Here is a 20,996-nt window from a genome sequence, read left to right as displayed (position 1 = left end):
GCAGGACCAGCTGATGATGGGAAGTGAGTCATGAGACCCTGCAGTTCCTGCCTCCACAGCTCCTGTTTGAAATCTAAGCTCCCTGTGGGCTGGGACGCGAGCTCCTTCTCACAGCTCCTGCCGGGCCCTTGTAGTTGAATGACAGTCTGCTTCAATTTACCAAGACAGTCTTGAGGCTGTGGCAGCCCTGAAACCTGGGCCATCTGAGGACCTCATCCTGAGGTCCTTCAGACATTGCCAGAGGCTTTCCCCAGAATGCAGTGACACATCCATCTTAAAAAAGGTGGCAATACAAGATGCCCCTGCACAGGGTCCCCACTAAGCCTGTCACTGCACAGTACACTAAACAGTGTAGCACTAATGAGGGCTATTACAAGTGGTCTGGTACAACTCACATTTCTACTGGCTTTAAGCCTACAGAGCCTATTTGAGGTTAACTATTGCAGAATAACAGTGATTAAGGTATTTGAAATATATTTACAATGGCCCTGTAATAGCAGCAATAGCCTGCACCAATTACAAGGAAAGAGAAGCCTCAGCAAATGGAAAAATGCTTGGAAAAGAAGTATTTTGCGTGTGTTAAAAAACCTGACACTCATCTCATTTTCACAATATTCTTCAACACAAAGGGTGTCAGCACCTACAACTGCAAATTTGTTTCCTTGACAAAAACAAGAAGCATCAAACTTCATAAATGGGGTACTAGTTTGCAAGGTGCAAGAACCTTGAGATGCAATTGAAGGAGTGCGAAAATAAACGACAAAGTTTTCTTAGTGTCAACAGCTTTGTTAGAAACATATAACCAGAAGTTTGTTCCCTAACACTCAGATCTAGGACTCCACCAACTGCTTCTCATTTTAGAATATTTCAGACCTACTCCCAGTTACACTGGTGTCAACTCTTATTGTAGTTATCCAGAGTCAAGCACTAGTAGTCTCTTTCCTCAACACCTGAACCTAAGGTACCAAGGGTTACCAAGGTAATCTGGAAACAAACTACAGCAGAACAAAACTGGCTGTCACCAGGTAGAAACAACTACATTTCTTCTTTCCATTTCACACTGGTGATAATATTCTGCTTTCTTTACATGATAGCCATATCTTTCTCCTGCAGACCAATGTGTTGGGAACAAGTTGCAATATACCTATCTGGACACAAACAGTCAGAGTTCTGAGGTCCCTACTTTTTGGGCAAGGCTAGATAAACAATGTTGGGCCAGCCTGTTCAGAGGCAGAAACCTAATACATCACCTAGTGCCAAATTTCACCTCTTCCTGAGACATGGGTAGAGGGGAGAAGGTGAAGGGGGACAGAACTTCTAGCTCTGTGACATGATACATCATTACACTGGAGAAAAGCACCCCTAATTTTTCACATTAAGAATTGCTGGCAACAGTGGTGTCTCTGTCCAGTTCTCTGGATTATTCTAATAGCGGGGGAACAACTGACAGTAACTTGGTACCATGGCAGCCAGACTAGGATCACTGGGCTGTTGAGCACTGCTATAGAAGTGCACATCAGACTGTCTAGAGGTTCTTGGGCACCTGAAACCCCAGCACACTTGATTTGGGCAAGATGTGATAGACTCCATTTTGGGAAGAGTTGCCACTCAGGTTTTTTCTCTGTATGTGTTCCATTCCCCAACTTTCTGCTTCTTCTTTCCCCAGCTGGTCTAGGCTCTGGGGGTGCAGCTCTTCCTGACTGGTTTCTTCCTCCTGTGAACAAGAAGAAAGTGTGACCTGCAATGTCAGCAAAGCTACCAAGAAGTCTAGCAACACTCTAGGAGAGAGGCAAGGATGTGTATGATACTAAAATATCTTCCCACATTCTCTCAGAAATTAGAACAAGCCTGCCTGTCTATTAATGATCCAATACACTGCTGCAATACACTGATGAATGCACATTCAAGCTTTAGACAAACAAGGAGAGATTCATCCCTTTTCATTCTTTATGAGCATATTCACAGAAATGCAGTGGCACAGCAAATCTGCAAACAAACACTTGCATAAGATTTTGGGCATGTTCACATGAGTAGGACCTCCCAAAACACTCTTTCATATGTGAAGGGATCACAAGACTACTCTGCAAAAGGGAGACTTCTTTCTGACTCTGCTAGGTTGCTTTGTGCTGTTTGGCTATTCTCATTATTGAAGCCACAAAACCATGGAGTAGTGACATGGCTCCCACATGCCTTGCTGCCTTTGACTTTAAAACTGAAAATCCAAAATACACTGCTTGACTCAATATGGGCACTCCTTGGCAAAAGTCACAATTCTGCAGTGATATGCTATAAGCACACAGTTGACAAATCTTCCATCACATGTGTGATAAATAATCCACAGGCAAGATGTTAAGATCACAGTCCATGACAGCCATGAGCTGCTCTTGCTGGAAAGGACAGTTTGATCATTTTAATGTCTGAGGATGAACAGTTAGAAAACAACTGAAGACAGGCAAATTTTATCCACTGCCACAGGGCTGAGGGCGGCCTCAAAGGAGCCAGAAGGTGTGTTTAAAGGTATTAGAGTTAACTGTGGGGACATGAAAACAAGAGGCTTGATGTCATTTTGCTTAAACAGAAAAGGATTGATCATACACCCTGCCCAAGCCTTTTTATCTTAAGTCAATGAAGACTGGAAAAGCAAAGATGATACCAGGCCCTTTCTCCCAGCAGAGCTAGTCACCTGATCTGAAGGTGGTTCAAATGCATGGTGCAGAGCTACCAACCTTGCTAACATCACCCAGTGGTTTGCCCAACAGATCCTTCCTCTTCAGCTCTTTTCTTTCTGGCACATCAAGCTTGTTCACCACTGCATCAATCTTGGAGCCAATGCTGTTTATGGACTGTTCCAACTGCAGCACACGATGCAGGAGGCTGAGGGAGACATGGAGAGCATTTGTAAGCTTTTTCTTGTGATGAGTAAAGGGATTTGCTGCAGACATCTCCCAGAGACCTCAAATAGAAGTGAATGCTCCCAGATCACTGATTATGTCACCTACTGGTGACGTAACTCCCTGCTATACTGTGTTTTCATCTGTAATCAGTGGTTCTGCTTAGGATGGATCCCAGCCTAGACACAGCATAATTCCATTATTAAATATTGCACCTGCCTCTCCTTTGATATGGCTCTATGTGGTTTGCTCAGTGTTTCTCTGTAGCAGAATCAAGATATACTGATTCACTCTGCTGTGTTTATCCTGTGCTCCTCCTATGGAGGAAATAGCCAAGTGTTATTCTTGGACCTGAAGGATAAAGGCCAGCTAGGCTATAAATCAAGGATATTTATTGCTACAGGACCTTCTGTAAAGGTATCAACTTTCCCTGGCCCAGTTATTTGGGCCACCTTATAACCTGAAACATGACAGCATATTGCCTGTGGCTAGATGACAGCTGCAGAGGTTATTCAAGAGGCAGAAAGCAAAATTTCTTAACTCAATCTTCTACAGGAACAAGTAAACAACATTACTAGAACAATCCCAGTTATCTCCTGACCTGCTTATTTACACATGTGCAAGATAAAAGGGACAAGATCGTATTGAAACTGCTCAGCACCACTGTAAAGAGTGAAGGGGAAGGAAGCAGCAGGAAATGGAGCCCCCCATTTGCAGAGTGTTTAAACTACTAACAGCACAAACATACACTTGGAACTCTTCTTTGGAGACCCAGGTGGCCTTATTGGTGTGGTTATTCCTTGCTTCCATGTAGGTCAGATTCTCATCCAGATTGTTGTCACCATAGGATTTCCCTAGATTTTCAATCTCTGTATTCAGAGCAACCTGGAAAACAAATAAACTGCTGCAAATATGGATACAACTCTGTGGCTGGCTTTACTGTCAATGACACAGAGCTTCACAGGCAACAATACACTCAGCTGCATGCAGGTAGAGTCAGAACTATATTTTACTTGCCTGCTTAGTTTATACCATAAACCCAAAGATTCACTTTGGAGTATGTCTACCAGGCAGAAGATTTTTTCCTTGCCCCATTTTTATACCCTTTTTGCCTCTAGGTCACGCTTCATCTGCTGTTGCTCCTCTTCATCAAGGATGTGGTTGCCATCTTTGTCAAATCTGGAGAAAGCTGCTGTGATCTCATGGTCTGCATGGCCCAGTCTGCAAAAGAATAGAAAGAGAAAACTCAAAGCATAGAATCATACTGTTAAGCTGTAACAGAGGGGGAATTTTGAAATCAGTGTATTGTTTCCTCCTGCCAGTGATAAACCTAAACATCCCAAATGGGCAAGAGATAGTTACATAAACGTATTTAGAACAGTAAATTAAACATTTGAGGAAAAATATTTTTTTTTTAATCTTAAATTGCCCAGATCAAAGCAAATTGTTCTCCTTGTCTTGAAAAGCAGAAAATTTTAATTACCTGTATTCCTAAGAGAAAGGACTAAGTGGACATCCCTCAAACTGACTCACTTACTCCTTCAAGCTGTTCTTGAAGTCTTCGAAGTCTAGTTGTTTGGTTTCATTCTGCAGGGCTTTCTGCACATCAGAAATCCGCTCCTTCTTCAGCTTCAGCCTCGTGAGTGTCCGGTTGTAGCTCTGTTACCAAAGATACAGACACAGAATCATGCACACAGAACAGTGAAAAGTAGAGCAGAGTGGGCAGTGGGATACAAGTGAGTATATGCTAAGTAATAGCAGGAGTTTTCAAGCTTTCCATAAGCAAAAAATAAAGCACTGTTGTATGAACCTCGTCTCTAAACTAGAATCACACCTTCAGCGTGACACTAACATGCTAACCCTCTTCTTTTCTCACCCCAGTTCTTCCTTTATCTGATTTCCCAACACATCAGCTGTTTAAGATAATGTCTCAAATACTATTCCTTGTGGAATATTGGTCCCACAGCAGAATTGCGACGTTCCAGAAACTTTTCTGGAATTTGCCCATGGGAAAGACAGATTTAACCTGCTAGAATTGTGCCACAGTAACAGGCTCAACTTAGCACAGCAGGACTTGCCATGTTATCAATCAAAGTACATTTTATGAAGGACTGAAAGAGCTTTGTCTAGAGACCATACTGGGAAGAAAATCTCTCAGAAACACTACATCAAGTAACAGGATTCCCCCAATGCCTGCTTTCTCATCTTCCCATTGCCAAAGGGTCTGTGACCTCAATTTATCCCAGAAAAGAATTGTGACTCTTGTGCACACAAGATCTGGAGATGGCAACTACTGTTTCTCTCTAGTAAATTCCACTTAGGTCAGGGACTTTAAAAAATCCTTCATGATTTAGCTAGAGAGTAGCACAGCTTTCACTATTCATCACCTGCTTCAAGATGTCAGAGAGCTGCAGCTCATCCTTCTGGCTTGAAAGCTCCTCCTTGACTTCTGAATAGGTGTCATTGATGATGGCCAGAAACATGTTCTAGGAAAAGGGGAAGAAGCAAAATGAATACGCATGAGACATCTTGCCTGCTCCAGCACCCGAAGCAGCAAGAAACAGGCACAGATGTGCAAGACTTAATTAAACAAGGAGTTGTTTCCCTATGGGGTATCTCTTGGGCAAATTAACGAGGGTCAAGAAAAGGCCTACTTCAGCCACACCATATTTTCTAAAGTTTTTGCAGTTAAAACAATGGCTGAAAGTACATTTGTTCCCACCTCAAATACCACCTTTGGTAGCTTCTCTTGCAAACTCTTAGGTTACATATGGACTCCTGACAGTGGGTGTTTAACCTCGTTATTATGAGCATCCCTCTGCATCCATTGCCTAGAAAGCCAGTCAGTTTAGTCTTCACCTTAACAGATGTTGGCCCTTAATCACCCTAATGATCAAATCCCCAATTGTAGTAACACATTCTTTGCCTACTGTGTTCTATTTGCACTGCAAAGCTATTGTAACAGAAACTCCTTTTCTAAGCATTTGCACCTAACCCAGGGATTGTCAGGAGGGGTCGCTCAAACACTGCTTTCAATACAGGGATAAGGAGGATGTTGTTGCTTACCAGAAGCACAAAGAAAACAAAAAACACATAGGTGACAAAGTAAATAGGCCCAAGGACCCTGTTGGCATTGTCAATGGAATTGTAGTCAAAATCACCGAGAATGATCCGAAACTGGGTGAAACTGGGGAAAGAAAGAGCACAGGGTCACACAAAGGCACACACAAACAGTCCTGAGGTGATCCTGAACATTCCTGCAGCCCAGATGGGCACAGGCACAAACCAGAGCAGGGTCTAGGTCACTCCAGAGTGGCAAGTTAAATGCACCTATGGTATTTCAGGGGTGAAGCAAGCTGATCTGGTTAGAGCAAGAGGAAAATAGAACATGGTTTCCGCACAAACTCAGGTTGTCCAAAGTGCGTTTTGGTATAAATAGGAGTCAAAAACAAAACAACCTGAATTTTCCCTGATTAAAGGCATTTGACTCAACAAAGCCATCTCTTTTTGTGAGGCTATGGAGGGATGTTAGAACTGGACAGTGCTCTTCAACCTTCTGTAGTTCATAGCCCCTGTAATGATAGAAGTTTAAGTGTATTGATCCTAAGCTTCCTTATCTCTGTTTTCTCTTGTAGATCCTTCTGAAGCAGGACCTGGATGCCCAGAAGTCTGTGGGACACAAGCTGAAAGCCATTGCTGTGGCAGATACTTCCATTAACATCACACATTACTTGAGCAGGCCCATGGACTGCAGGACTGTCCGAGATGGGATTTTAACTCACTTCCCCAACACTGCCTTCTATGTGTGCTCATCCACCCACTGGTCATCCTCCATTTCAGATATATTGATCAGTATCTGTGGGACTTCTATGGAAACAGATATCCTTACCAATATCCACCATCTCTCCTGTCCTTACTGATAAAACACCAGACAAACAGAAATCTGCCTGTAGTCCTCAGTTTTCTTATTGCGTTCTTTTGTCCATGAAGATGTCACAACCAGAAGGCTGTGAGCAACTTATTAACCATTGTGGCTTTATTACAATGAGATACAACAGGTGTCTGATTGTCATTGAGATTTGCAGCTGGGGGGAAGGGTGGAAAGCAGTTAAAATTATTTTGATAAAATTATGGAAACATGGTACTAAACTTACACACTTACATGCATTTAACAAAGGTACTGAAGTTTTCCACTTGTGTCCCAAAAAGAAGGTAACCCAGCTGGGCATAGGCAAAGAAGACAATGAAGAACATAATGGCAAAACCCAGGATATCCTTGGCACAACGTGCCAGCGTGGAGGAGAGCTGGGTCATTGTTTTGTTAAAGCTAATGTACTTGAATATCTGCAGGATGGAAGAATGGGGACAAAGTTAGGCCAAACCATCAGCTAGGTCAGTCTCTCTCATGTATCCACATACTTACTAAGAGGTTCACTACAGGACCAAAGTACTGAAGAGAAAGGTGGCTAGGGAATGGTGGCTTAGTCTTCAGGAAATTTATCCCAGGTGTGCCACCATCCTTCACTGGGTTCATAATCATAGGACTTTGTTCCCTTTGTCAAAGGAAAATATAAACAGGGACTGCTAGAAGGACCAGTCTCTTAAGGCTGATGAGGAGCCCCTTGGTGGCTTTCCACCACACCAAGATGCTTTAGTTGAAATGCAAAGTCCATGTCAACAGATGAGTAATTTCCAGCTCTTGAGTGATCATCATGAAAAAAACACATGGTTTGCAAGATTATCCTCAAGAATACCAAAATAGTGTAGGATGGACAAAGTTATATGGTACTCAGCATTTTCTAAAACCACTTTTACACCACAGTGTCTGAGCTCATATCCCTGACTGTTACCTCTAAATAACTGACCTCAGAACGCAGGGTGAAAAGTTGCCCAGATTTACTGCAAAACAGAGCATGTGACTTTGAGGAAAATTCTCTGTCCTATAGCTGTTACACTCATTTACTCAGAGGGATGGAAGAGACAACCCTTAAGCTATCCAGAAGGAGAGGCCTGACTGGAGACCCAGCACTTCCCAGATCCCCTGCAGTACCTTGATCCAGGCAAAAAATAAGTTGACTGCATTCATATTGTTGTACTGTGTCTGCCAGAATGCCAGGAATTCAAAGTCTGCATAGGTGTTGGGGTGTTCCAGCAACTCTCCCAGCAGCCTGTTCACCTCAGTGGTGCGAAAGATGTGAAACGCAATGGCAACAATGGAGAGCTGCGAAGAGGAAGAGGAATAGTCTGCAGTGATCACTGTTCCTATGCTTTTCATGGAAATTAAAATGTCACAGAACTCATTGCAGTCCCACTTCAGAGCTACAGTCTAGTGATGGGCTATGAAAGTATGGTCTTGAAGTGCTGAATGATAGTGACTGTGAAGTCTCTTGGGCATCTCTAAGAAAGAATTTTCTCCTAGCAGTTTTTCCAGACACAAGAGCTGTTCATTTAAGTATTAGAGCAAAACACATGCCAGTTCTTGTCTTATCTGGACTAATTTCTACATTCCTTTATTTATTTTGGTTCTTACACATCTCTGCTCTTCCTCCCCCAAAAAAGTATGCAAGGATCCTCACCAGAATGACAACCACATCCAGAATGTTCCAGATGCTGGTGAAGTACCGAAACTTGTGGATACGGAGCTCCAAAGCCTCTTCCACCACATAGTAGAAGATGAAGACACAGAATACAATTTCACAGGCGACAATGAAGAAGTCCCATGCACTGACATAGCGTATAAGCTTCACTGTCCGGATTTGCCAGGAGGGAACGGCACCACCAGTGGCTGGAAACTCAACCACTAACCTTGAAAGGGACAAGGAAACAATTTCAAACTAGGGGATGGAAGCTCAGAGATAATTTTGAGAGGCATCAAACTTGAGCATGAGCTATCCACTGGAGTAGAAGCATTGTGTATGTGTTTATGCAGGCGTATCTCTGCTGCTTCACTGCCTGTGATAGGAAAGGGTGAAAGGTCACAAGAAATGTGACTGGTTATTTCAGGAAGACCAAGACTTCTCACTAAACCATACAATTTCTACTGACATCACTCAGTAATAGTAGGGGGGTGGTCACCAACCCACTGGTGGACCATAATAAAATATTTGCATTTTAAGAGCTAAATTGAGGCATTGAAGAAGATGCAAGAGGCTGAAGAATTTTTGTCAGGACTCAGCTTACCTCAGGACACAGAACAGATTGATATTTGCATTATACACAGAAAAATCAATAAAGACAACTCGTGTTCCCCGATCCAGCCACAGTTTCTCCTTCAAGACCTGCAGGACTTCAGCACTCTCTTCTCTGGTCATCTTGAGGTCTATGTAGTATCCTCCCCCACTGTAACTGGTTAGTCTTCCCCAGTGAGATGAACCACCCAGCTCCTCCTCAGAATGGTACCTCCACCTGCAACAGACAAGGCACAAAGAAAGGCTTCACCTGCCCAGGCTTGAATATGGCCTTGTGCCCTGGAAAAAATATATCTTCAAGGGGCAGAGCAGTTTTCAATTGAAGATCCTATATAATACTGGTAACCATTATGGTTGGTTTTCTGATTTAGTGCTTCCCAGCAGTGACACAACATGATTTGCAATACTATGGAGGGAAAATGCTGAGGTTTGTTGGCTATATCAGTCTTGTTTTCATGAGGGTTATTCTCAGGATCTACTCTCTTACCTTCTACCACATCACACACAACCATCTGCTTAGAATGCTCTTGTACTTGTGCAGTGAGCAGAGATATTAAACTGCAGCTACCTCACATTATTATAGAGAAACAGGTTATCAAGATGAAAGGGATGCACTCCCTTTTCTCTGGCTCCTGAAATCCCAGAGGAAAGCAAATAGTAACTTGCCAGCTAAATGCCAGCTTGCTATTTGATGGATCTGGCCCTGAGGGTCTTTATTTATCCTCACTCTCTTAAAAATAGACAACAATTTCTTCCTATATCCCCACTGGATTTTTTTATGGCTTTCCCAACATGAAAACTCATTCTGTTGTGCTTCCCCACAAAGAGACACTAGATCTTATTGATAGACAAAAAGGACTTTCTGCCTCTGACTGCAAGGGGAGTTCCAGCTTTAAGTGAGAAACTCACCCCCAGCATCCTGCAGCTCAGCAGTTCTTATTTGAATGAGAAGAGACTAATTTGGATTAGATGTACTTACGCCGTTCCATTGATGAGCCCAAAGGAGACCCTTTCCTCCTTCTCTTCGGAGTATACATCATAGCAGCCTGAGATTTCCTCCTTGAAGTCATCGTGGACCACACAGGAGTTGTTCTTCACCTTCAGTTGTCTCATGCGTGGGACACCCAGCAGCAGGTTCTCATAGTAGATGTATGACTGGGTGCTGTGTGCTGCCAGGGACTCGTTGTTGTACCACCTTGTCCAGTAAAGGTTATCCAGCAGGGGACCTTGTGTGTACTGCAAAGGAGGCAGAGGAGAACAATTCTTTTGTAGCTCACACATCGGAGGAATTTTCTTAGATTAGGACTGAGGTAGTGAGACCTGACACATCCCTCTCCGGTCCCCAAGATGGAAAGTAGTAGAAGTTTGTGTTGCATGTATGTTAAAGAGAGGAAAGACCAGGGCTGGTGGTAGAGGAGGGATGCTGGGCAGCAGGATCATCGTTGCTTTTTCACAGGCCTGTAATGTGTCTGTGGCACCTTCTGTGCCTAATGAAGAGACAAAAGCCCTACAAGTCTCATTGTCTCTCCTACTTCAGTCAGCACAAATCTCAAGGAATTGCCTTGGCACAACTTGTGAATGATGAAAAGTACGTGTGCCAGTGTCCTGGAAACAGTGGTGGGGAAACAATAGTGCCATTGTTTGCTGGAGTGTTTTAATATGACAGAGAAAGGCAACTCTAATTGACAAATAATTTCTGGCTGTCAGAGATAAGTGGTTGCAATAACTCAATGGCCTTCACTGAGGCTCTTATTATTCTTTCACCCATTCTTTGACAGAAATATGTTAGACCCCAGATGTTTGTCCCCTTTATTCGCTTTGATAAAAGTCACTGCAAATTTTAATCTAGCTTCTTCCTAAAGAATCTATAGATTAGACAAGCCCAGGCATGAATTACAGGCAGGTTAATTTTGATGTTCTCAAAATGCCATGAAAATGGACATAGGCTATTACTAAGACACCAGCTTGAAGACATTGAACTCTAGGATTCAAAGCAACTTGTGTCACAAGAAAACCTGAAGTAAATTCCTTGACTTCTCTAGGCCAGTACTTCCTCCTGTGCAATGACCTGATGCTTGCATCACCAAAATTATTTTGTTATGTCCTGTCTGTTTTACTGGGAAATGGATTCTTCTGGGCACACACAAAAGTTAGCCTAGCCAGTATTCTGGACACAGTGCTCAGGGATAAACTGTACTTTAAATCAGTTCATATTTTGCATGCAAATGTTATTGTGACTATTGCTAGTAGCTGGCAAAACCTTGTGGCAACAAAATGTCTTGCTGAAATCACTAGACAGTACTTCAGAGGGAACTGAATATCCCAGTCTAGCTGAGTTTCAGGGTTCCCCATGGCAGGCCAGATTTGTACTCACCACCCAGAAGTCAGCCATGCTGCCAATGGACTGGAAGGAGATACGGCCATCTGTAGAGGTCTGCAGGAAGAGCTCAGACATCACTTTGGTGTAGTAATAGGCATTGGAACTTGTCATTCCATATGTCACTAAGAGAACAAGAGGAGGGTCCTTTCTTATACCTGAATATTGGAGCCTGATATAACTGTATTTATATATTCACTTTCTATGTACCTTATATCTTCACAGGTAAGCTGAACAAGGCACAGGAGAATAAACCTTAGGGCTTTCTGCTTTCTTAGGGATTTACAAACTTATCTGCTCTGTGTTGGAGAGTTTAAACGGTCAGACTGACCAACTGTAAGAGTTAAGTAGTAAGAGAAGACCATTGAAGGATACAACTGAACATTCTGGATAACAGTTTTTGTTCCCAGATAGAATTTCTGAGTGAAATTTTATTTCTCAGAACAAAGTCCATGACCTATATTTTGAATTTCTGATGTCAAGTCATGAAGACCACCCTATTTTCCCAAGTGAGAAGCTCCAGCTAAGTTTTCATCTACCAAGAAACCCCAAGAGAAGCAGGCTCTAACTTCCACAAACACATTGTTTCAACTCTCCAGTGCTCCTTCCTTCAGAAAAACATCCATCATGGTGATCGCTAAGAACATGTCCTACTCTTGAAAGGACACCAGGAAAATAAAGCACCTGACATTCCAGACACAACGCCCCACACCTCCTGGATGAGTCAGTGTGTGACAACATGTACATCTGTGTGCGACAACGTGTACGTCTGTGTGTGCGTCTTGGTTCTTTAGGGAGGGTGACTGAAGCACTGTCTCCCTGGGCCAGCATGATAGTAAGTTAGGGTGGTATTGTCTGTCCATCTCTCTTGCCATAAGGTCCATGAAATATAACCCTCTTCACTGTCCCATGCCACAGGTGCTCACTTGTGATAAGGAATGCACCTTTGCAAAACCAAACAGCCATTGTCCTACTGACACAAAGTCAATATCAGCATTAGCATTCAGTACAGGGACACATTACATTCACTCAAGAACAACAGGGTGAGCTGCCATCTGTTTTATCAGCCACCCATCCAGTCTCAGAGGGGAAAATCTCCCTGAACTGTGTGTTTGCTACCAGGAAGTTTCTGTCCTCTGGGTGTTGAGCATTTGCTGTGAAACTGAGAAAAGACCTCGGACAGATTCTCCTAGGACTGTGGAGTCAATGGCTAGAACTGATAATGCCAATCAGAAAATCCTGCTGAAGGCTAACCAACATCAGTTAGCATTGGCCAGTAATTTTACTTCTCTGTGCAGCATCAGTTCTGTAGGTTAATGACAACTTGCTGCTGTGAGCACCCATACAATAAACGTAACATTTACAGTGGAGCAAGAAGACTAGTAATAAAGTCTCACATTAGTCCCCTCACACTGCACACAGAAATGGTGCCTATGAGATATGACAGCTACTTACAGAGACAGATGTCCACCAAGAACATAACATAGACCAGCAGCTCTCGCAGGGTGGTCTTCACGTAAAGCTCCCTGTTTTCAGCTGTGTTCTCAGTCAGCGTAGTGCCCCACAGACCTGTTGAGCATAAAGAAGGGACTGTAGAGTTTTTCGTGGCCATTCTCAAGGGCTATGTAAGGAGCTGTAGTCCTGTTGCAAAAAAGCGCTGTTGGGAGTTGAAGTTTTGTGTCTTTTCAAGGCCAAGCCACTTGTCATTTCAAAACTTGACCTATAAAAATTTGCTAAATACCCCTAAGAAGAACCATTCCAGCATGAATAAAAGATTTGTAGCTAACCAACACTGAAATATATTGGCTTTTTATCTTGCTAAATCACTATTTAGTTTTATGTTTCTTCTGTTTTCTGTTCATTATAGCCTGATCTTTTCCTGACTATTCAGCTTAATCTTTGCAGAAGTTCAGTCTTTGTCCCAAAAGCTCTTGAAACAATAATATTTCTTCTCAGTCAGCCATGTGCCAACAGCTGACCTTCTGAGAGGTCTTCCATTGCAGAACTGCATCTGGTGTTAGCTTTACAACTATTACTCCTTTTAGTGTATACGGAACCATTAGGCCCCAAATATTTGTCTCTTGCTTACCTAAAAACTCTTGCAGGTTTCTTTTTGGTCATAAAACTCAATCAAATAACCCAACTCAGTATTTGCAACATTACATTTAGAGCCAAATGATCTTCAGGACATCTAACAATGGAGCTTAGCTGAATCCAATATACCAATTGCAGCAGCTAAAGATCCTATTTCTTCACACAACTCATTAAATGTCACCAGGGTTGTCAATCAATAAGAGAGAAATACTTCCATTAAAAGGAGCCTTGATATTTTGTGTTTGATGAACCACCTAATACCATTAGTGTATTTGTTTGTTCTTTTTGTAATGGCTTTCTGTTGTGATTTCTGGAATGCTCCTGAAGTTGAAAGGCACAAGAACTTCCAATTGAAAGCCTAATGATGAAAGCCTTGTCAATAATTGCCATAGTCGTGCTGCTTTCTGCAGCTCCTAGAGAGCTCAGCCCTGATTCCTATCCCCAGTAGGATGGAACAACCATCTTCCTGCAGACCAGGATCAAAGCTGATCAAAGGCCCCACATCTGAAGTCATCTCTGGCAGATGACAAACTTCTTTTTTGCCTGGAGCAAGCAAAAGTGTTCTAGTGGTCTGTGTGCATTTATCCTGTAATTTTGATAGCTCTTTGGTATCTCAAGAAATTTGAGTTTTTTGCACCATTAACTACCATAGTGACTGTCACAGCATCTGCCGTCACATCTGGGCAGACAAACCAGTAGCCTGTTCTGGACAATCCAGACTAGCAACAGAAATGGCAGCCTGGAGATGATCTGGATTAACTCCTGTAGAGGAGAAAGTGATCACGTGATCTACAGGAATCTTCACAATGGAGAAAAACATGGGGAAATAATTTTCCCGTCTCTTCAGGTCGCTTCTAAATTACTGCCTTCATCTTAGATATGACTACACCACAGTCTTAACAGGTTTGTTTGGGGTTTTTTCCATGAGCAGGGAACCCCTACTATCCATATGTTTGGAGTAAATGCACAGACCTTCTTTACTTTGAGAACAGAAGTGTACTCAGGAACACCTAAGTGGAAGGAGACTCAAATATCCTTGAGAACTTGATTCAGAGACTTGCCCAAAATGATACCTGGAGGACCATGAGGCTGCTCCATTCCTTTCAGAGGGCATGCAGTAGTTGTAATACTCTATCAGCTGAGGTTTATTTTCAGCTATGTCTTTAGGAAACATGCCAGGGAAATCTATCACCTCATACATGAAGCATGTTCCTATCTGTGTCTCCTATGGCACCACCTACCCCCTTGGGGATGCAGCTATTTTGGATATGACACTTGGAGTAGAAGGACTCAAGGCTAGAAGTTATCCAGTCTTCCTTATGGCACCTTGAATGACCATCCAGCACTTACATGGCTGAGCAAAGAAAAAAGAAGAGAATCTAGAAAATAGGCTATGAATGCAATTCATTTATAAGTCTCACCTTCCTGATAATAACAAGTGACTGATAAGAATTACTGGCAACACGTGCATTACCTTCTGAGTGTGCTTTTAAACCAGACTTGTGACCCAGATGAGTGACTAGCTCACAGTCTCAGGTACAGCTGGAGATCCTCTTCCAAAGGCAATGGGAAGCTGGGTATTCCTCATCAACCACCATACATCCAGATACCCAGCAAAGTGTGCCCGTGGGCTGGCCATGAAACAGCAGAGGTGGCAGAAGGCAGGCAGAACCCAGGACACAGAGTTGCTTGGACACTGCTTACAGAGGAACAGTCCTGAGCAGTGGCACTAGGAGCAGCAGCTACTCACTACTAACCTAGCACAGTAACTGATGAGGACAAGAAAAAAGCTTAATTATCCAACTATTACCACTAGCTATGGACATGTAATCCCAGGAAATGTTTTTTAAGCAAAATACCCAACCTCTCAAACTCTCATTGTCTGACTTATATGTACTACTTCTATTTTCCACATGAGACACCAAGATGATTAAATGGAAAGGGAAGGGGGAAAGCCAGCAATGGAGAGGCAATGAAAAATGATGAGCACCTAGTAAAGATGCAAAGGAAGGAAGTAAATTCTTCAAGGAAAATGTCCCCACTTCTGTGAGGCTCAAAGCAGCCTTTGGATTCCCAGCTTTGGTATTTCCTACAGCCCTATTTACCACCCTTAGTGTCAGGACACACTGCTGCAGCAGTCAGAAGAAGAAAATTATGCAGTATCCTGACAGTTATCATCATTTGCATGCTCCAAATTCAACTCTGGCAGCTCATAAATGGAAATTTGATGTTAAAATATGGATATGTTTTTCCATTTTAAGCCTCAAACAATGCCTAGAAAAAGCATTTCAGAATAAACCAGGTAAATGATACACTGCCTAAGAGTAATCTGTAATTAGCTACCAAAACCACTCAGCACTGTTCCTTGGCCAGGAGAAATCTCTAAAGCCTCTGCTCTGAATTCTATGTGAATTAGCAGTGTTAGACTGTAATGACAATGACAAAAGTATTGCTCATAGAGGGGCTGTGCAGTTCATGACCAAGCTATACTGTTATTCACTCACTTGTACTGTTAGCGGGGATGGCTCTGAGAAAGGTTCTTGCCTTCCAAGTGAGGAAAAAAAGACACATTGTCCAGAATTTTTTTCTTTGCTTTATCTTTCCTGTTTATAAAATATTGGGATTTTGTGCCTTCTATAAGAAACTGTTCAAATAATGCCCTTACCCAGGACTGTATTCTGACTGGAAACTTATCTTGCTCCCAGGGCTTTGTTTGCCTCTGAATAAGCCTACATAAGATTTCATTCCCCTTTGTCTTTTAAACTGAAAAACAGCACCTCTTTCAGCTATCTTCAAGAAAAGCATTATTTGATACATTGCTGTAATCCCCTACATTTCAGTCCTGACAGTGCTAGATTTTTTCTGGTAGATAGGTCCATCAGTTCTTATGTTACTGTAGCACAGGGGCCAGTACCATTCTATCTAGAAAATGCACACAAAGACAGAATAGTCTCAGCACCACAGTGATGACTCCTGGAGACTCAGAGCACCTAAGCTCTGCCAACAGATTCACTGCATGACCTTGACCACAGCACTAAGTCTCTTACCTTGTAGTAACAGTAACAGGACAGACCATGAATCTATAGCAAGGCACACAGAACATAGATGCTCCTTTCGGGTCAGCCAAAGATGATCTCTGGAGCAATGCTACTGCATGTTGAACAGATCCCTGGGCTACATAGAAACCTCATAGTGTCTACCTTCTGCATTCCTTCTCTTCCTCCCCTCACCATCACTCTGAGGGCTAATACGTCCCTTCTAATGAAATATCAGAGATTTACCTCGGATGCCTCTGAAGATGTAGAAGCAGCACTTGAGGAAAGGACTTGTCTTCCCATTCACAGCTTTGCTCTGTTCTTCCTGGTAGGGCAGTGGATCCCCAACCTCTTCAAAATTCTCGTAGGGATTCTCCAGGACAGACTTGGGGTTGTAGATGGTTTGAATTTTCAAGGAGGTCGAGGGAGAGCCATTGTAAACAGGATTGTCCCAAGCTTTCTTCCCCACTGTCTCCAGTTCATGCACCTCTGATACTTGAAAGTGGCTCTCAGCTCTGTTGTTTAGGTGAGACAAATTCATGACTACTCCCTGCCAGCAGAAGTACTTTTTAGCTGGAATTGTGACGATTGCCCGCCCAGGCTGGAATTAAAAGTTAGCAGAGAGATAATGCCAAACAGCTTGTCTGCCTCAGCAGCCAGGAGAGGGCACACCAGCAGCTCCCCGCAGAGAGTAAGCATCCTCTCTTTCTTTTATATCGGCTCAGCTGGTGACACCGACCAGAGGGGTGGCACTACCCCTTGTTAGGAACTACCGTCAGCCCTATTATCCCAGTCGCCCTGGGAACACCGACAAGTCCAGGAGCCCTTCTCTGCTTCGTACCGGCAATAGCAGACCCATGTGCCGCCGTGAGAAGAGGAGGCTGCAGGGAGCCGGCCCCGCGGGTGCGGAGCGGCTGCAGCGCTCGGGTCAGCTCCAGGGGACCCCGGGAGAAGAGGGGCCGGACCGCAGCCTCTGCTCGGGGCTGCACGACTCCCACTTGCACTGAAGGGCCAAAGAGCAGAAGCTCCCCGAGGGTCAGCGTGAGGCGGGCAGGTGGCACAGCATCCTTTTGCTTGCTGATTGTAAAAGCAGGGGTGAAACACGGGAGTAAATGTAGTGGTCGTTTTGGAAACCAGGGGGTAGAATTTCCTGATTTCGCGGTATTTCCACAAGCCCTGCAGTGCCTGCCAGCCCTGAGGCAAGCCTGATTTGAAAAGGAAAAAAAAAAAAAAAAAAAAGAAAATAAAGAGAAAAAAACAACAAAAAACACCACCACCAAAAAAAAGCAAACCCCCCCCCCAAAAAAAAAAAAAAAAAAAAAGCTCCAAAACAAATTTAAAAAATCCCCAAACCAAAACCAAGCCCTAACAAACAAAAACCCCATCAAAACAATAAACAGGCAAAACTGGCAATAACAGTGGCTGGGAGTTGCCTGCATCCACCTCACCACTGGCCACCAGCAAGCAGTCGTCCCAGGCATCACAGGTCCTGCAGGTCTGTGACTGTACCCTGAGGGGTCCCAGAGCTTAACCCCAGGACAACACACTTGTCTTGGTGATGAGACTATAAAAGAATGTATAGCCTGAGCCTGGTCCTTCCTCAGGTCTGAATACATAATTTCAGAAGAGGTACCTCTCCATGGGTACTGAGGGTTGCTATTTTTCCGGCATTACCCAAGGAAGCAACATGACTCTCACACCTGTAGGGCCGAATAAGGATGTTTTCTTTGGACTCTGATGTTCATACAGATGATGTTGCCAAGCCAGCTAGGATATGCAGAGATGTCCCCTAGATGCCACCTAAGATCGTGGCACTAAGCAGCTGCTTGGCACAGGACACTGAGAGCAGCCTTAGTGGCTGGAAAGTCACTGGAGGTTTGGCTTGGATGCTTTGACTGAAGCCTGTTGTGTTTTATTACTCCCTAGCCAGATGAAAGCAATGGCCATGGAATCAGCAGGTTCAACAGGTGGGAAGCATTTGCAGAGCTCCCAAGCAGCAGCAATGCCAGAGCCATCCAGCTGCACTTCTGGGACCCCTAGTACAGCAGATATGCCTGCCCATGCACAAGTAGCATGACTTACGTGCAGAGCTGCTGCTTTGGGGGAACATGGGGGTTTTTTTCACAGTGCAGTTCTTGCTGCCTGTGGCACAGCACATCCCACCCCATCCTTCAGGAGCCAGGTACAGTGCAGATCTGCCTTCTCAGTGGCTGGGGCACAGAGCAGGTGGTGAAAATAGTGGCATTGTCCTGTATTGAAAGACCAAGTCACCCACCTAGCCCAGAAGACAGGTCATGTCTGTGTCACCTGATTTTGAAGAGCCTAACACAAGGCAGAACCAAGAGCACTCTATAATTAAGGAAACACATGCAACACTTTACAGGCAGCATGAGGTGACTCAATTTATGTGGGTCTAAAAAGCTCCTTTCCAGCCAGTAAACTTGAATGATGGGAGATGTGTCAGCTGGGGGAGAATGTGATCCAGACTTTAGGACCTCACAGATCACTCTGCTATGCCCTCTGTGGTGTTTGATGTAAGCCTTTGTGGAGCAGCAGTATTTCCTGGCTAAGGAACAGTGTATGTCTGGTAGCATCTGTGAGCACTTACCTCACATCTCTTTTCCTTACCGTGCCTTGGGCCTTATTTGAAAAACTTTCATCCTTGTGAAAACCAGCCAACAGAATTTCTCTTCTCCGTTCTTCTTTTTCCCTTTCTTTATTGAAATCCATTTTTCAGCAGGCCGAGAAGGAACCTTTCAGAGATACCCAGGGAAGACTGTTTCTAAAACCAGAAACCACTATCACAATGGGATTCAGCATGTTAGAATAAGACAAAGTACCACAGCCACTGAAGTTTTTCTGTCAGTGTGCCAAGCACACAGACCTTTAAACAATATCACACATTTAATTCCTTTGTGTAAAGAGAAGAGAGCACCAAAGAGTTCATAAATTCCCCCTAAAAAAGCACTCTCAAACACTGAATTAGAACTACAAAGCATTTAGATGTCATGGTTAGAAAAAAGTCCTATCAGTTAATAAGAGCAGTCACTTGTTGGGACTGAAGGCGAGTCTGCTCACCCGACCCAAGAGGTCAGGCTGTCCAGGAGCTCACCAGCCACTGCTGAAGCAGCCCTGGCAGGAGCATTTTCACCAGCTAGAGGTGATGCTGGGACAGCAGTTACAGACCAAATTTCTGTGCTGAATAGAGCTGGTAGAGGACCAGGAGAGAAGTATCCAGCTCTATAACAGAATCAGTTTCAGCACAGATTTTGAACAATACTTTTAATTTTCTTCCAGGAGCTTAATCATTGTCACTGAGGTTTAAAGTTTTACAGATGCCTTGTGCTTGAGAAATCTTGTATATAAGTTTAGCAGTACACAGTATTCTATAGTCACTCTTCACTGCAACTAAAACAAACAAAGTAAGAGACACAACCATGCATAAACAATTCTATATCCAAGTTCCTGTTTTCTTAGTTAGGGTGCTATGTTAATTCTCTTGGCAATAATCCATTTTCAGCAGGTTCTCATCAACACAAGCATGTGGTTCCCACTTCCAGGCAACAAAAACAGCTAGAGATAGTTGTTATCACTATGCATGGCATCAGGAATAGAGAAAGGGAAAGTGGTGGTAACAGCTTAAAAAGTTTATTTCTTATGTTTAACAGTTGATTAGTGCTGTACCTTGCTGTACCAATCAATTAGTTGATTAGCAGAGTACCTTGGTGTTGAGTAAGCTGTTGGAGACATTTTGAAAAATTTCCCAGCACAGTGTATTAGTGTTCGTGTGTTTTCATTACTTTTCATTTAAATAAAGTCTTCTGTTGTTCTCTTTTTTGCAAACAGGTGGATTTTATCTACATTTTAATAATACCATTCTTATTATAGTTATGTTCAGAGGCTAAGGAATTCAACCATCTCATGAGAGACTTGTTGAGGAAACAGCACAAAAGGTGCTTTCTGCAGACCAAGATATAAGAACTGTTTCAGTAAGCAACCCTACATGTCTCCAATATGGCACAATAAATCTGCCCGAGGAGGAGAAGGTGAAGAGAGAGTGAAGGACATTTTAGCTAAGGACAGGTTGAAATTGACCTATAAAAACTTGTTACCGTGATGTAAACTTAGCAGTAAGTTTTCACAAACATCTGTATAAAGACATATTTACTAACACATATTTCCTAACACATTGGAGGAGAGCTCTCTTATCTACCCATGCAGTGGCCTTCAGTGGGGACTTCACTGGCTGGCGGCAAATTCACAGGGACTGTGCACGTGCAACTCCACCTGAGCAGAAAGAAGCAGGTATACGATGAAGTTACCAGGTCCTTTACAAGATATGTTGATTTTTCATATTTTTAGAATACAGAACTGAATTTTCTTGATCTCTAAATACAGTTTTGATTACAAA

General features: G+C 43.2%; 1 protein-coding gene across 2 annotated transcripts; it reads right to left on the bottom strand.

Moving 5' to 3' along the window:
- Positions 1-879: 879 nt before the first annotated feature.
- On the bottom strand, positions 880-19,392 carry PKD2L1 (polycystin 2 like 1, transient receptor potential cation channel). Of its 2 annotated transcripts, none has more exons than XM_068197501.1 (16): positions 19,194-19,392; positions 16,832-17,186; positions 12,912-13,025; positions 11,454-11,581; positions 10,059-10,315; positions 9,072-9,296; positions 8,468-8,696; positions 7,942-8,112; positions 7,054-7,235; positions 5,958-6,078; positions 5,279-5,377; positions 4,429-4,550; positions 3,995-4,112; positions 3,640-3,776; positions 2,727-2,874; positions 880-1,714 (listed from the first exon to the last, which is right to left on the bottom strand). In XM_068197501.1, exons 2-16 carry the CDS (start codon positions 17,124-17,126, stop codon positions 1,526-1,528), a joined length of 2,535 nt encoding a protein of 844 aa, XP_068053602.1. In that variant the 5' UTR covers positions 17,127-17,186; positions 19,194-19,392; the 3' UTR covers positions 880-1,525. The 2 variants fall into 2 exon arrangements, with proteins under 2 accessions (XP_068053602.1, XP_068053603.1); XM_068197502.1 differs by lacking the exon at positions 19,194-19,392 and adding an exon at positions 18,668-18,684.
- Between the last annotated feature and the right edge of the window lie 1,604 nt (positions 19,393-20,996).

The sequence above is a fragment of the Anomalospiza imberbis genome, chromosome 8 (assembly GCF_031753505.1).
Source record: "Anomalospiza imberbis isolate Cuckoo-Finch-1a 21T00152 chromosome 8, ASM3175350v1, whole genome shotgun sequence".
In the NCBI taxonomy this organism is placed as follows: domain Eukaryota; kingdom Metazoa; phylum Chordata; class Aves; order Passeriformes; family Viduidae; genus Anomalospiza; species Anomalospiza imberbis.
The sequence above is the reverse complement of the archived record's forward strand: the minus strand, read 5'-3'. Positions and strand labels throughout refer to the sequence as shown.

Coding starts and splice junctions, on each gene's coding strand:
- PKD2L1 (XM_068197501.1), bottom strand. CDS start 17,126: ATGAATTTGTCTCACCTAAACAACAGAGCTGAGAGCCACTTTCAAGTA. Junction 9,297..10,058: donor GGGCTCATCAATGGAACGGC/GTAAGTACATCT, acceptor TGTCTGTTGCAG/GTGGAGGTACCATTCTGAGG. Junction 3,777..3,994: donor GTGACCTAGAGGCAAAAAGG/GTATAAAAATGG, acceptor TTTGTTTTCCAG/GTTGCTCTGAATACAGAGAT.